Source organism: Sinohyriopsis cumingii, chromosome 10 (genome assembly GCF_028554795.1).
Source record: "Sinohyriopsis cumingii isolate HCF-2022 chromosome 10, ASM2855479v2, whole genome shotgun sequence".
In the NCBI taxonomy this organism is placed as follows: Eukaryota; Metazoa; Mollusca; class Bivalvia; order Unionida; family Unionidae; genus Sinohyriopsis; species Sinohyriopsis cumingii.
Genome location: NC_142970.1, coordinates 20467118 through 20483795, shown reverse-complemented (window position 1 = coordinate 20483795; position 16678 = coordinate 20467118). Strand labels below are relative to the sequence as shown.

General features: G+C 33.7%; 1 protein-coding gene across 2 annotated transcripts in view; it reads right to left on the bottom strand.

The window, feature by feature from the left end:
• Positions 1–16678, bottom strand: part of LOC149789689 (uncharacterized) — a 140671-nt gene that overhangs the window by 61159 nt on the left and 62834 nt on the right. For both annotated transcript variants that reach the window (XM_089971705.1, XM_089971704.1), the window contains 3 exons: positions 8996–9571; positions 7325–7431; positions 4382–4630 (listed from right to left, as the gene is read on the bottom strand). In XM_089971705.1, the coding sequence (XP_089827831.1) occupies positions 4382–4630; positions 7325–7431; positions 8996–9571 (932 nt within the window). The remainder of the gene's footprint in view (positions 1–4381; positions 4631–7324; positions 7432–8995; positions 9572–16678) is intronic.

Genomic DNA, 16678 nt, shown 5'->3' with positions numbered 1-16678 from the left:
TAGCCAATTACATAATCATTAACTGCATTTCCTGTTTAGTCAATTTACATAATCATCCACTGCATTGCCTTGGATGGGTTGTTTAGTCAATTACATAATCATTCACTGTATATGCAGTGATGGGTTGTTAGTCAATTACATAATCATTCATTGTATTGCTCTGGATGGGTTGTTTAGTCAAATACATGATCAGTCATTGCATTGCCGTGGATGGGTTGTATAGTCAATTTCAAAATTATCCACTGCATTGCCTTGGATGGGTTGTTTAGTCAATGACATAGTCATCCACTGCGCTAATTTGGATGGGTTGTTTTATGTAACATCTTTGTTAATTACAAAACCATCAACTGCGCTGATTTGGATTGGTTGTTTTTGCAACATCTTTGTTAATTGCATAATCATCCACTTCGCTGATTTGGATGGGCTGTTGTATTAATAAGATGATCTGATGTGGTTGTATTGATCAGACTGCACTACACAGGCCTTTAATTGTTTCAATATGAAAGACGAGGTGTTACAACATTTTCATCGCATGTCATGATGCAATATAGACTGAAACATCCCAAGCATTCCAAACAGGTCAACCATAAAGACAGAAACATGCCAAAAATTCCAAACAGGTCAACTGTATTCCTTGGTTGATCAGAGTATACTACACTGACCTGTAATTGTTTCATTATGAAGGACAAGGTGTTACAATATTCACAAGGCATGTCATGAGCTATATATTGACTGAAATATCCCAAATATTCAAAACATTTCAACCATAAAGACTGAAACATCCCAAATATTCCAAAGAGGTCAACTTTATTCATGGGTTAAAGTCAGCAGCGTATATTAGTTTGCAATGATACCAATAAGAAATTATGAGGGGCCGAGTAAATACAAAAATGAAATAAAAATTGTTTTGCAATATATTATGTAAATATTGAATGTGAAGATCCTACCTATACAAACTCTATGCAAACACTACCTGTGTAAATACTACCTATATAACTCTATGTTAATAATGTCTTTGTAAATACAACTTACATAAACTCACTGCAAATACTGTCCCTATAAATACTACCGATATAAACTCGATGCAAATACTGCCTGTGTAAATAATACCTATACAAACTCCATGCAAACACTGCCTGTGTAAATACCACCTATATAAACTCAATGCAAAATACTGCATGTGTAAATGCTACCTATAAAACTCAATGTAAATACCGTTAGTGTAAATACTTCCTATATAATCTATATGCAATTACTGCCTGTGTAAAACCTACCTATATAAACTCTAAATACTGTCTATATAAATACCACCTATCAATATTCTGCATGCTATATATATATCTAGATATATATATATATATATATATATAGATATATATATATATATATATATATATATATATATATATATATATATATATATATATATATACACAATTTCCCCAATAATTTGTTACCATAGGAATTCCCTTTCAATTTCAAGCATCAGGAACAGAATTTTCACAAAAATGCAATTTTTTCAACTATATAATATTTAAAAAAAGCCATGCTGAAATTCTTTCATTTCAAAACATGAATAAACACATTTATGTACATCATGCAGGAACAGTTTCCTATTCTCATTAAGACTATTTATTGATATTTTTAATGAATAAAACATGAATAAAGCAATTGTATATACATCATGAAGAAACAACTCCCTGATCTCATTAAGTCTATTTATTGATATGTTTAATGAATAAGACTTGAATACAAGATTGCATGTATATCATGCAGAAACAGTTCCCTGATCTCATTAAGACTATTTATTGATATTTTAAATGAACAAACCTTTTTATGTATATCATGCATAAAAAGTTCCCTGATCTCATTAGGACCATTTATTGATATTTTAAATGAATAAAACATGAATAGAACGTTGTATGTACATTATGCAGAAACAGCTCCCGGATCTCATTAGGACTAATTATTGATATTTTAAAGGAATAAAATTAAATTTTTTATTAGAAAATACATGTATTTCATTTCTCTGATATGAGCTAGCATCTGTACCATGTTTAACAGTCCACCACTGAGAAAACATTCATTGTACTGAAAGCACAGTCTTTCTCAGTTATCATAACCTTGACCTTACATCTTTTGACCTTATATTTGACAGGCTTCTATTTTGTTCAAAGTGATAAGTGTTATGTTTAAGTTTGATCCAGCTGTGTAATGCAGAACTAATTTTATAATGCAGGTAATACTTTTCTTCTTTCAATCAGACTGACCTTTTGATCCCAAAATTGATAATGTTTTTTCTTATCCCAAGTGCATGTCATTCAAATGTCTGTTGGTTGCAATTACTGCAGACCTTGATTCATTGTGCATAAACCATTATTTTTTTCTTTATGGTATAGTGTTACATACCGATCACATGTTTAAGGGAATGGTTGACTGCTGATTTGTGACCAACATGTCTCAACGAATATGACCTATGGTCAAGGTATGTGGACTTGAACTAAGCATGACCCTAGCAGAAAACTATTTTTTTATTAGACTTACTTTGACTTGGTATCATACTTAGTTTGACTTGCTATACCTTGATTTGGTATTATACTTACAATGACTTGGTGTTAGACTTGCCATGACTTGCCATGACTTGGTATTAGACTTAGCTTGACTTGCTATACCTTGACTTGGTATTGGACTTACCATGATTTGTATTAGACTTGGCATGACTTGGTAATAGATTTGCATTGACTTGGTATTTGACTTACCATGACTTGGTATTAGACTTGCCATGACTAGGTATTAGACTTATCATAGCATGATATTATATATACATTGATTTGGTATTAGTCTTACTCTGACTTGGCATTAGACTTAACATGACTTGGTATTAGATTTGGCCTGACTTGGTATTATATTTGCATTGACTTGGTATTTGACTTGCCATGATTTGCCATGACTTGGTATTAGACTTAGCTTGACTTGCTATACCTTGACTTGGTATTGGACTTACCATGACTTGTATTAGACTTGGCATGACTTGGTATTAGACATGCACTGACTTGGTATTTGACTTACCATGACTTGGTATTAGACTTGGCATGACTTGGTATTATATTTGCCACTACTAGGTGTTAGACTTATCATAGCATGATATTAGATATACACTGATTTGGTATTAGTCTTTACTGACTTGGCATTAGACTTAACATGACTTGGTATTAGACTTATCATGACTTGGTATTAGACTTGCCATGACTTGGTATTAGTCTTACCATGATTTTGTACTAGACTTACCATGACTAGGTATTTGACTACCATGAGTTGGTATTATACTTGCTTTGACTTGGTATTACATTTAGTGACTTAATGACATGAACTTTGAACATTATACCCTATCAAACGAGTAAGCCATCTATAAGCTCTCTGATGAAGATATATGGTTGGAAAATAAAGCTTTTGCACAACAAAATAATTTCACTTTGCATCTGCTGACTCTGACCCATGACCTTCTGACAAACCAAATCAATAGGTTTCTTCTTTACCTCAAGCGAAAGTCATCCACAAAGTTTGGCACAGTTAGATCATGTAAAACCAAAGCTATAGTACTGGTACATTACGTAAAACCAAAGTTATAGGACAGGTAGATTATGTAAAACCAAAGTTATAGGACAGGTAGATTATGTAAAATCAAATATATAGTACAAGTATATTAATATAAAACCAAAGTTATAGTACAGTTAGGTCATGTAAAACCAAAGTTATAGGGGGCCCCGAGTGCCTGAGTGGTCTAAAGCGCTCTCCGTTACGGACCACTGCCATCACACCTCTGTCTGCACCGATTCTAGTCTCGGATTCAGCCAATGCGGGTATGTGAGAAAGCTTGCCAGCAGCTTCTTGTGGGTCGATGGTTCTTTCTGGGTTTTCTCGGGTTCTTCCTCCACCATTAATACTGTCCGCCATGTATGGCCTATCGTGTACTGGAAAATAGCGTTAAACCCCAACAACAAAGTTATACTACAGGTACATTATGTAAAACAAAAGTTAAATTACAGGTAGATTATGTAAAACCAAAATTATAGTACAGGTAGATCATGTAAAACCAAAGTTGTAGTACAGGTAGATCATGTAAAACCAAAGTTATAGTACTGGTACATTATGTAAAACTAAAGTTATAGTACAGGTAGATCATTTAAAAACAAATATATAGTGTGGAACCGATAAAGGCAAGATATAAATGAATGGAAAATACTGATATTTATATGATTCAACTTTGAAAGGTGTATACATGTTAAAAGATTTCCTGTTAACTTTACCTTGGACCCAGAAGTGTTTAGTATAATGATCAAAGGGTGCATACATGTTAGAAGAATGTTCCTATAAAATTTACCTTGGCACCAGACGCTCTCAATGTCATGATGGCTTGTTCCAAGGGAAGCCATTGTGCAGGTGTTTCCTCCCCCCAATGGGGCTGCTGTGATGCTAATTCAAAAATTATTCTTTTCAATATTTCTAGCTTGGGATCACTCTGCGTGTTATCAACAGCAATATCACCCATCAGGTGGTTTCTTGTTGGCTTATCCTTCAGAATGTCACGGATATCCTTGAAGTACTTCTCAATGATTTCTTCTCGCGATTTCTGTATGTAAAATTAATTAAACTGTTGTTCTTTCAAATGCAGTATTTGTGTTTTCTTCATACATGACATTCTAAATCAAGCACATCAAAACAGACAATGTCTAATAAAGGAATCATTTTTATTTTCATGGAATATGTCAATATATTAAAATCAGTTGCAACCTGCCAAACCTAACAAGGTTTCTCAGAATGGCAGTTGATATTCTTCCTCAAGTCAGACCAATTTTCAGTTCAATTTGTCCAGGGGTATTGTCCAGTTGGACATTCAGTGTAAGGTGTACTAATTTGTCCAGGGGTATTGTCCAGTTGAACATTTAGAAAGGTCCTAAGTGTAATCAGCGATTGATGTAGTGACAATACACTTTATGTCAACTAAAACGTTGTCAAGTACATAGACCCTAAATACCTTTAGTACAATTTTGAAAGAGGGAGTTCCAAAACTATGCAGCTCAATGGCTTTTTGCTATCTTTAACTTGATGTAATCCTTTGCTTCTTCTTCAAGTTCCCGTGACAACATATCCCATACCAAAAACATACTCTGATCAGCAGATAATGTCCAACATGCGTTTCTTCAAGTTCCCGTGACAACATATCCCATACCAAAAACATACTCTGATCAGCAGATAATGTCCAACATGCGTAATTGTTAACCTTCCAGCATGTGCCCGAGAATTGAGAATATTCCATTTTATTGTGTGTTATTTAAACATTTTAAAAAAACTTATTGTACATACTGTTTTGCTTATGTGTCATTTCATGGGTGCCACCTTTGGAAAATGCTATAAGTAACTGCATCATCATGCAGACATTGTATAAGAAACAAAAATGTTTGCAGCTAAAATTATTGATGTACTTCTGTAAAGTTAGTCTGGTTCCATGACCAACTCTATCGATTCTAATATGAAACCTGGATCCGACATAAACACAGACAAGTATCCTGATTCTACCATAATAATCGTATTTCCATATATTTTGGTATGCAACTATTACCACGCACTGCTGATTATTTCACTGTAACCTGGCATTCTGTATATCAATGATCACTAACCACTGCTGTTTATTTCACTGTAACTTGGCATTGTGTTTATCAATGATCACTAACCACTGCTGTTTATTTCTCTTAACGTGGCACTGTGTATCAATGATCATTAACCACTGATGTTTATTTCAATATAACTTGACATTTTTTGTATCAATGATTAATAACCACTGCTGTTTATTGCACTGTAACTTTATATTCTGAGTATCAATGCTCACTAACCACTTCTGTTTATTTCACTATAACTTGGCATTCTATGTGTCAATGATCAATAACCACTGCAATTTATTTCACTGTAACTTGGCATTGTGTGTATCAATCATCACTAACCACTGCTGTATATTTCACTGTCTTAGCATTGTATCAATCGTCATTAACCACTGCTGTCTACTTCCTTAATTTGTAACTGGGTATTGTTTATCAATCACTACTTAACCACTCATGTTTACATCCTTTTAACTTGTCACCCTATGTGTCAATGCTTCTATTCTATACCTACAGACTACTTGCATTTATTTGCCTGCCCTCCATACATATTTCAATGTCTTTTATCTTTTTCAATCTATCAATAATTTTAGCTATCACTTCCATATTAAAATTATTTTTATATAACGTATCAATCATTATAATAATATGTGCTATCACGTCCATATTAAAATTATTTTTCTATAAGGATATCACGTATCAACCATTATAATATAATATTATTTGCTATCATGTCCATATTAAAATTATGTTTATATTAAGACATCACGTATCAACCATAATAACATTATATTATTTGCTCTTTCGCTTAATTAATTCAAATCAAAATGATCTATTTATATAACATACATACATACATACATAAACACACGCACACACACATACATACATGCATACATACATTACATACATACATACATACGTACTTATCTACGTACGTACATACTTGGATACATACATAAATACATACATACATGCATACATCCATACATACATACATACATGCATGCATGCATGCATGCATGCATGCATACATACATACATATATACATACATACATATATATATATATATATATATATATATATATATATATATATATATATATATATATATATATATATATATATATATAAACACATACATACATACATACATACATACATACATACATACATACATGCATACATTTATGGGAAGTTCATTATCTATTTCTCTTCTAAAATGGCCTAAATTATGGTCGAGATAAAATGTGTTTCCAAGAGTAACCAGCTCTGAGAAACACTATGTATTTTGATTACGCACAAGTCTATAGCATTAATTCCTTGAAAACAAGCAAGCCCTACGGCAGTTTATAAAGGGTCAGAGACCATGAACCTGAAATTCCTCCTGTTTTTTTAATGTTGTCTATTGAGATACATATAGTAGCAAGACCTCAAACACATTAAGCAGGATGCAAAGCTTGCTTCAAAATACTGGTCAGAACCGATATAATGCTGATATTGGTTGCAGTTTATTAAATACATTAACTTTCAATACATTCAGTCAGACTCTGCATTTATTTATTACATATGGAACAACAGAGGCAGAGAATATACACAAGGCAAAGCTTCTATATCATCTTTAAATCGATCATTAAACTTGAACAATTAAATCATAATTTAACATACCTCTGAAAGCTTATCCACATGTGTACCAACCAGAAGCACATGGGGAATACTGGCTTGAGGTGATGATGCACAGGAATGTATAGAGTTGAACCATATGTGAACCAGGTCTGAAGAGAACAAAAAAATACATAATGTAGAATTGTATCAAGTAAATAATAATAATAATAATAATAATAATAATAATAATAATAACATCAACTTTTATTTCTGACAGAAACAATTCAAAACCAGGTTCTCTTGTGGATTTCCATTTTTACACAAAATTTACATCAAATCAAATTTTATTCAAATACACATATAGTAATTGTAAATAGCCAATATCCTTTATTTCTCTGTTTTATATTTATTCCATTTGTTTTCTCTGTTTATTTAATCATGGATATACATAACAGTATGCCTATCTCTGCTTCTACTTTTTATACTATTAAATTTAATGACATCAAGTCTTGTATGATGCAGACCTGCCAACACTGACGAGACTGTCTCGGTGAGGCAGTTGATTTTATTCCTTAGGTTTGAGCAGCTTTCAGTAAGGTGGAACAACATATCATAAACTGCTCTGTAAAGCAGGAAAACATATTTAAACGTTTGGTATTCGTAATATGCATTGACGGTAAACATTATGTACTAATGAAAGGTTTTGTAAACTACATGTAGACCTTATTCACTATATATGAAGTTGCACAAACTTCAGTTCCAAAACTCATGTATCACGATGGCTTGTTGTCTCAACTTGAAATAAATTCTTGGAATTTTTCTTTTCCTTTTCACAAACACATTCATTTCTCCTGCTACAAGACCTATTCAAATTGACATATGATGTCCGATAAACTTAATTGTGTTCCTTCCTGATATTATTCGCTAGAATTTTAATATTTCCTTTTATTCATCTGTGCAGATTATTAACACTTTTTAAGAGAATTAATTTCCTTTTGATCTTCAATGCCTCGCTTGCTGGATGCCATTTTAAAAAAGTCAATAATTAATTGTTTGATCATGCAGGCGCTACCCATGTAAAAATTATGTGCAGTTTAAGGCATCTGAGGTACTGCTGTAAAGTTAATCTGGTTACCTGATAAACTCCAATAATTCTAATATGAAACCCGGATTCAAATCACACACGGCTATCTTGATATTTCAGCAACAATCATTTTCCCATAAAATTTGCTTTTATTCCATAAGTCTGAAATTTAAGGGTAATTTTCATAAGGCTTGTGGCAAATTAATATGGTCTGGTTCTACCTGGGGTTTTCTCCAGGATCTTCTCACACCAGATTTACTGGTTCACATGCATATTTTGTTGTGTGCTCAAACATGGAATGAAACCTATAAAACAAGCAAAAGGTTCCCCTTAGTTCAATAAAAGTGTCCTTCTGCACCCCCATCCCAATGTTTATACTTCATTCATTTTGAGATTCTTTGTTAGCAAACAGAAGGATGTTTAACATTTGAAGTTGTTGTTGTACTTGTATAACACCTGAAAGCTTCCTTATGCATTTTTTTTGAACTTGTGCCGATTTGTACATTCTAAATTTACAGAGCAGTTTCTTAAAACTACAATTGTCAGGATTTGTTACGTATAGACTTCAAGAAAAACTACCTGACTAACTTTATTAGTACAAATACCCATTCACTTGGTTTCTTACTCATGGCTAAAAGCGTTCTACTAACCATGAACTTTACATGGTTTTATCCCCTCCATATCAAAGAAGCATGTGTCATCTTCTATGACATCTGTGATTTGTTGATTGAGATCTATGACCAGGAGATACAGCGCACGACTCGACAAAAATGTTTGATGAGTAGTGTAAAAGGCATACTGCCCTGCAAAATCCCATATTGACAATGTTGCATATTTCACTACATCTGTCCCTAGTTTGTCAGCATTTTCATTGACCAGACGGATGATTTCTATCACTGCATCCTTCTTTTCTTTTTTGCTGGACTCTGCTTCACTCTTTGTAACAGTAACAGCAGTTGTTTCATGGTCTGAAGGTACCACACCATGTCCACCATCTGTCTTGATAACAGACAATTTGGCTGGCGTGGGGTTCGTTAATTGATTTTCTTGGTCTGACTTTGAACTAGATACTGTATCACTCATGTGAGTGTTATCTACTTCAGGAGTTGTCTCTCTTTCATAAACAATCTCTATATGACCTTCTTGTTCCTGTCTGACATCAGACTTTTGATCTGGTTCATGTAATAGTTTCATCAACCGTTGCAGTCTGGACAAGTGATCAGAATCTTGAAAATGAGAAAATACTATATATATATATATATATATATATATATATATATATATATATATATATATATATATATATATATATATATCACAGATATTAATGATTATAAATAAACATCATCCCCATATCAATCATGTGATTATCACGGGTCTTTATACAAAATACTATATATAATATTTTTGGATACAAGGTACTTTAGTACTTCATCGATGTATGTTTTAATGTCCCCACCCCACAACCCCTGCAAATGTCATTTACATCATGGCCACCTGCTTTCTGCAGTCAGTGACCACGGTTTCCAAACCAAATAATGGTTTCTAACTGGTTTAGGCAGTCATTGGAGTTGGTTAGTTGGTCACGTCTCCTCACTATAGGGTTAGGGGTACTATAGTCACATCCATTAACTCTGGATCAGCAGCAATAGTGACATTGCTTCATTATAGGTCATCGGACAATACAGTCTCATCTCACTAGAGGGTTTGGGACAATACAGTCACATCATGATCCCATCTATATAGGGTCAGCAGCAATAGTCCCATTCCCTCATTAGAGGGTCAGGGTTCAATATAGGACTCACGGTACTAATTCCACTCCAATGGTAAACATATGGAAACACTATCGTATTCAAAATTCAATAACTTAAAATTTATGGGTGCTGATAATGACACCTATAATTTTTCGTGCACATCTAACCTTGGTGCAAGCTTATGTGTGGAGAACACCATATGACCCGCGGCAATTTGTTTACATACATGTGCATGAAACACGTGTTATTGATTCTGCACCAAATGAATCAGGTGCTACTTTCAGTATTGAGTACTCCTGAGTCAAGCCTGTAAAAATGCTAAAATTGCATCAGTAGAAATTTGTCAATATTTTTTTTACATTACATATAGGATAAGCTCTCAAAAGATATTTTTCCTAAAATTTTAATTTTCATTATTAACCAATTATGGACCACCAAACCTGTAAATACTCTATTATTTCTTCACCCATTTCTAGACTGGTTCACAGTTCTTCCGTATAATTAGTACCGTGTGTCCTATAACCAGATTTATTTTTTTTTGAAAAACTTGTATTTTACTCCTTGATATTAGAGCATAATTGTAAGAAAGAATTGGCCATGCTTGTGCATGGATAATAGTGCAATAGCATTTTATGTGATACCAATATATGTAGTTAAATTGCATCCACATTACATGTTGCTGTGTTGTATTGTACTTATTAATGGCTTATTCTTGTTATTAAAATAATTGTTTTCTGCCTTTGTATCTTCATGTTATCTTTCTATGGCATGCATGCTACACAAAAGAAACACAAGCATGCTGACATCAGCAAGTATGACATCACATGGTATCAAATTACATGACGCATAGTATTTTCATCTCTCACTGGCTATATGACAAGTTTTAAATGTTTTAAATTTCAAAATTGCATTTCTTTTCTTGCTGACTCTCACAGAAATAACATACAGTGCATCCCTATTCACATCAATCAAACAAAACAAATAAGTGTGCCACATGACAGGTCAAAATGATACGAGGCCATTGCCCTTTTGTGACTAAAACAAATACACACACCCATGAAGCATCAAGAGATGCTGATATTCCAAACTTATTTAAACTATCATCACATGTGATTCATGACCCCCAAATGTTAATAAAAAGGTATAAAAGCCAAGGAAGAGTTCCATAAGCTGTATTATACTGAATAATTAAATAACATAGTGCTACTTTTTAGTATAAAACTATGGGGAAGGGTGAATAAGCAAAGAATAGACGGAGTAATTTCTTCAAGCCTGGTAATGTTCCCCACAACAAAGGGGGTGGGGGGGGAATGTGTATCAACCCAAATAACACATCAACATGAGGTATGTTACATAAGGACATCAAGAGACAAATTTGAAAAAGCTATCCAAAGTTCCTATAATACTGACATTGATGTTGGAGACAGAAAGTGTATGCACAAACTGTTATGACTCAAGCTGTTAAGTATGCTGGAGGTGGAGAAATGTGTGAAAAACTTTGCTATGCCAAGACAAGTTCATGTCTCTATGCAATATGCAGACACTGATAAAAATTGTCACTGAATACACTACTTGTTAAATTTAAGTAATAGAATTGAATTGCATATTGAAGTTGTCTAATACATAAACATATACCTACATTTACCCAAAGCTCATACAAAGTTAAGAAAAAGTCTCAAAATCATTACTGTGGCTGCTTTCCACTATAAGCAGTGTTAAATTACTTACTTTTTAATATAAAGCTGAAAAAATGCATACATTACTGAACAAAAGAGAAACAAAGCAAACATTGCAATCACTCAATTACAGTCAAAGGGGAGGTAATGCACCTTGATTTGGCAAACCAAATAGCAAGCTCTAATTTACAGCTAAATGATTCCTTACTATTATTTGATGGTAAGAACAGAGCAATGTAGGTTTTATAAATAGCTTTTGTTTCAAATATGAAACCATATTTCTGACATGAAGCTTGTTTTCATTTATTCACAACAACATATATGGTGAACAAAACACATATCGCTTAGTGCACGCAGTAATCAAATGCTGAGATTTGGAATAATGTGTTCTGAGACCACAAGTTGCAACACCCTGAGTATGAAGGTTTTCTATCATGGGACTTGGTACATGAAGAAAAAAGAGATCTGGTTTGGTGGGAGAGAGCAGTATGTTCACCATGCAGTTATACATCAAGAATGTTTCAACTGTATGAAGAGAGGTTGGGGAAGAAAAACTGCCTGTGTAAAGAATGCAATACAGATAGGACTTTTGCAGAGTTATATTTGGAATGAAGGGTTGAAAACTATTATTTTAAGTGAAAATATCCCTCCCTGCTACCTCAACAAAAGGAATGCAGAAAAGTTCCAATACTGTTTACCCAAAAATGTAATGTACCAATATGAGAAACATGCTGAACATAGAATAGGTGTCAAGGAGTTTAATTCTAGGATAAGAAACAAGACCGGTATAAGTGATATTCAATGTGACTCGACATATAATAATCCAATTTACAGGTTGAGGCAATGCAGCATGTGCAGTTTTGTGCACAGTCCTTATTTTTACAATGTTCTCTGCTTTGATCTGCTGAGTGTGTCTCTAAAGTTAAATGATCAGTACTGATACATAAGTGATTGTGACATAAGTGGCTTACATATAAAATCTACCCCACGCCACCCCATTTTGGGGATTATTGCATGTGTTAAATGGTATTTAACCATACAGGCCAATCTATGGGTACCATCATATGAAATTCTGCCATCAGGCCATACTATGCTCTTTTCCCTATGGCCTGAGCCATCTACTTCCACTCTGCAGTGTATAAAACCATCCCCATCTGTCTTTTGTATAGAATTTTTCTCCAAAACCACATCCAAACCATGATAAAAAGACTCCATTATGATTGTCATATGTAAAAACCACCAAATTGATACCCTGTATGCACGTGGTAACCATGGAAACAACAAACTCCTATTATGGTATAGGTCGCATTTAGGACTCACGGTACTAATTCCACTCCAATGGTAAACATATGGAAACACTATCGTATTCAAAATTCAATAACTTAAAATTTATGGGTGCTGATAATGACACCTGTAATTGTTCGTGCACATCTAACCTTGGTGCAAGCTTATGTGTGGAGAACACCATATGACCCGCGGCAATTTGTTTACATACATGTGCATGAAACACGTGTTATTGATTCTGCACCAAATGAATCAGGTGCTACTTTCAGTATTGAGTACTCCTGAGTCAAGCCTGTAAAAATGCTAAAATTGCATCAGTAGAAATTTGTCAATATTTTTTTTACATTACATATAGGATAAGCTCTCAAAAGATATTTTTCCTAAAATTTTAATTTTCATTATTAACCAATTATGGACCACCAAACCTGTAAATACTCTATTATTTCTTCACCCATTTCTAGACTGGTTCACAGTTCTTCCGTATAATTAGTACCGTGTGTCCTATAACCAGATTTATTTTTTTTTGAAAAACTTGTATTTTACTCCTTGATATTAGAGCATAATTGTAAGAAAGAATTGGCCATGCTTGTGCATGGATAATAGTGCAATAGCATTTTATGTGATACCAATATATGTAGTTAAATTGCATCCACATTACATGTTGCTGTGTTGTATTGTACTTATTAATGGCTTATTCTTGTTATTAAAATAATTGTTTTCTGCCTTTGTATCTTCATGTTATCTTTCTATGGCATGCATGCTACACAAAAGAAACACAAGCATGCTGACATCAGCAAGTATGACATCACATGGTATCAAATTACATGACGCATAGTATTTTCATCTCTCACTGGCTATATGACAAGTTTTAAATGTTTTAAATTTCAAAATTGCATTTCTTTTCTTGCTGACTCTCACAGAAATAACATACAGTGCATCCCTATTCACATCAATCAAACAAAACAAATAAGTGTGCCACATGACAGGTCAAAATGATACGAGGCCATTGCCCTTTTGTGACTAAAACAAATACACACACCCATGAAGCATCAAGAGATGCTGATATTCCAAACTTATTTAAACTATCATCACATGTGATTCATGACCCCCAAATGTTAATAAAAAGGTATAAAAGCCAAGGAAGAGTTCCATAAGCTGTATTATACTGAATAATTAAATAACATAGTGCTACTTTTTAGTATAAAACTATGGGGAAGGGTGAATAAGCAAAGAATAGACGGAGTAATTTCTTCAAGCCTGGTAATGTTCCCCACAACAAAGGGGGTGGGGGGGGAATGTGTATCAACCCAAATAACACATCAACATGAGGTATGTTACATAAGGACATCAAGAGACAAATTTGAAAAAGCTATCCAAAGTTCCTATAATACTGACATTGATGTTGGAGACAGAAAGTGTATGCACAAACTGTTATGACTCAAGCTGTTAAGTATGCTGGAGGTGGAGAAATGTGTGAAAAACTTTGCTATGCCAAGACAAGTTCATGTCTCTATGCAATATGCAGACACTGATAAAAATTGTCACTGAATACACTACTTGTTAAATTTAAGTAATAGAATTGAATTGCATATTGAAGTTGTCTAATACATAAACATATACCTACATTTACCCAAAGCTCATACAAAGTTAAGAAAAAGTCTCAAAATCATTACTGTGGCTGCTTTCCACTATAAGCAGTGTTAAATTACTTACTTTTTAATATAAAGCTGAAAAAATGCATACATTACTGAACAAAAGAGAAACAAAGCAAACATTGCAATCACTCAATTACAGTCAAAGGGGAGGTAATGCACCTTGATTTGGCAAACCAAATAGCAAGCTCTAATTTACAGCTAAATGATTCCTTACTATTATTTGATGGTAAGAACAGAGCAATGTAGGTTTTATAAATAGCTTTTGTTTCAAATATGAAACCATATTTCTGACATGAAGCTTGTTTTCATTTATTCACAACAACATATATGGTGAACAAAACACATATCGCTTAGTGCACGCAGTAATCAAATGCTGAGATTTGGAATAATGTGTTCTGAGACCACAAGTTGCAACACCCTGAGTATGAAGGTTTTCTATCATGGGACTTGGTACATGAAGAAAAAAGAGATCTGGTTTGGTGGGAGAGAGCAGTATGTTCACCATGCAGTTATACATCAAGAATGTTTCAACTGTATGAAGAGAGGTTGGGGAAGAAAAACTGCCTGTGTAAAGAATGCAATACAGATAGGACTTTTGCAGAGTTATATTTGGAATGAAGGGTTGAAAACTATTATTTTAAGTGAAAATATCCCTCCCTGCTACCTCAACAAAAGGAATGCAGAAAAGTTCCAATACTGTTTACCCAAAAATGTAATGTACCAATATGAGAAACATGCTGAACATAGAATAGGTGTCAAGGAGTTTAATTCTAGGATAAGAAACAAGACCGGTATAAGTGATATTCAATGTGACTCGACATATAATAATCCAATTTACAGGTTGAGGCAATGCAGCATGTGCAGTTTTGTGCACAGTCCTTATTTTTACAATGTTCTCTGCTTTGATCTGCTGAGTGTGTCTCTAAAGTTAAATGATCAGTACTGATACATAAGTGATTGTGACATAAGTGGCTTACATATAAAATCTACCCCACGCCACCCCATTTTGGGGATTATTGCATGTGTTAAATGGTATTTAACCATACAGGCCAATCTATGGGTACCATCATATGAAATTCTGCCATCAGGCCATACTATGCTCTTTTCCCTATGGCCTGAGCCATCTACTTCCACTCTGCAGTGTATAAAACCATCCCCATCTGTCTTTTGTATAGAATTTTTCTCCAAAACCACATCCAAACCATGATAAAAAGACTCCATTATGATTGTCATATGTAAAAACCACCAAATTGATACCCTGTATGCACGTGGTAACCATGGAAACAACAAACTCCTATTATGGTATAGGTCGCATTTAGGACTCACGGTACTAATTCCACTCCAATGGTAAACATATGGAAACACTATCGTATTCAAAATTCAATAACTTAAAATTTATGGGTGCTGATAATGACACCTGTAATTGTTCGTGCACATCTAACCTTGGTGCAAGCTTATGTGTGGAGAACACCATATGACCCGCGGCAATTTGTTTACATACATGTGCATGAAACACGTGTTATTGATTCTGCACCAAATGAATCAGGTGCTACTTTCAGTATTGAGTACTCCTGAGTCAAGCCTGTAAAAATGCTAAAATTGCATCAGTAGAAATTTGTCAATATTTTTTTTACATTACATATAGGATAAGCTCTCAAAAGATATTTTTCCTAAAATTTTAATTTTCATTATTAACCAATTATGGACCACCAAACCTGTAAATACTCTATTATTTCTTCACCCATTTCTAGACTGGTTCACAGTTCTTCCGTATAATTAGTACCGTGTGTCCTATAACCAGATTTATTTTTTTTTGAAAAACTTGTATTTTACTCCTTGATATTAGAGCATAATTGTAAGAAAGAATTGGCCATGCTTGTGCATGGATAATAGTGCAATAGCATTTTATGTGATACCAATATATGTAGTTAAATTGCATCCACATTACATGTTGCTGTGTTGTA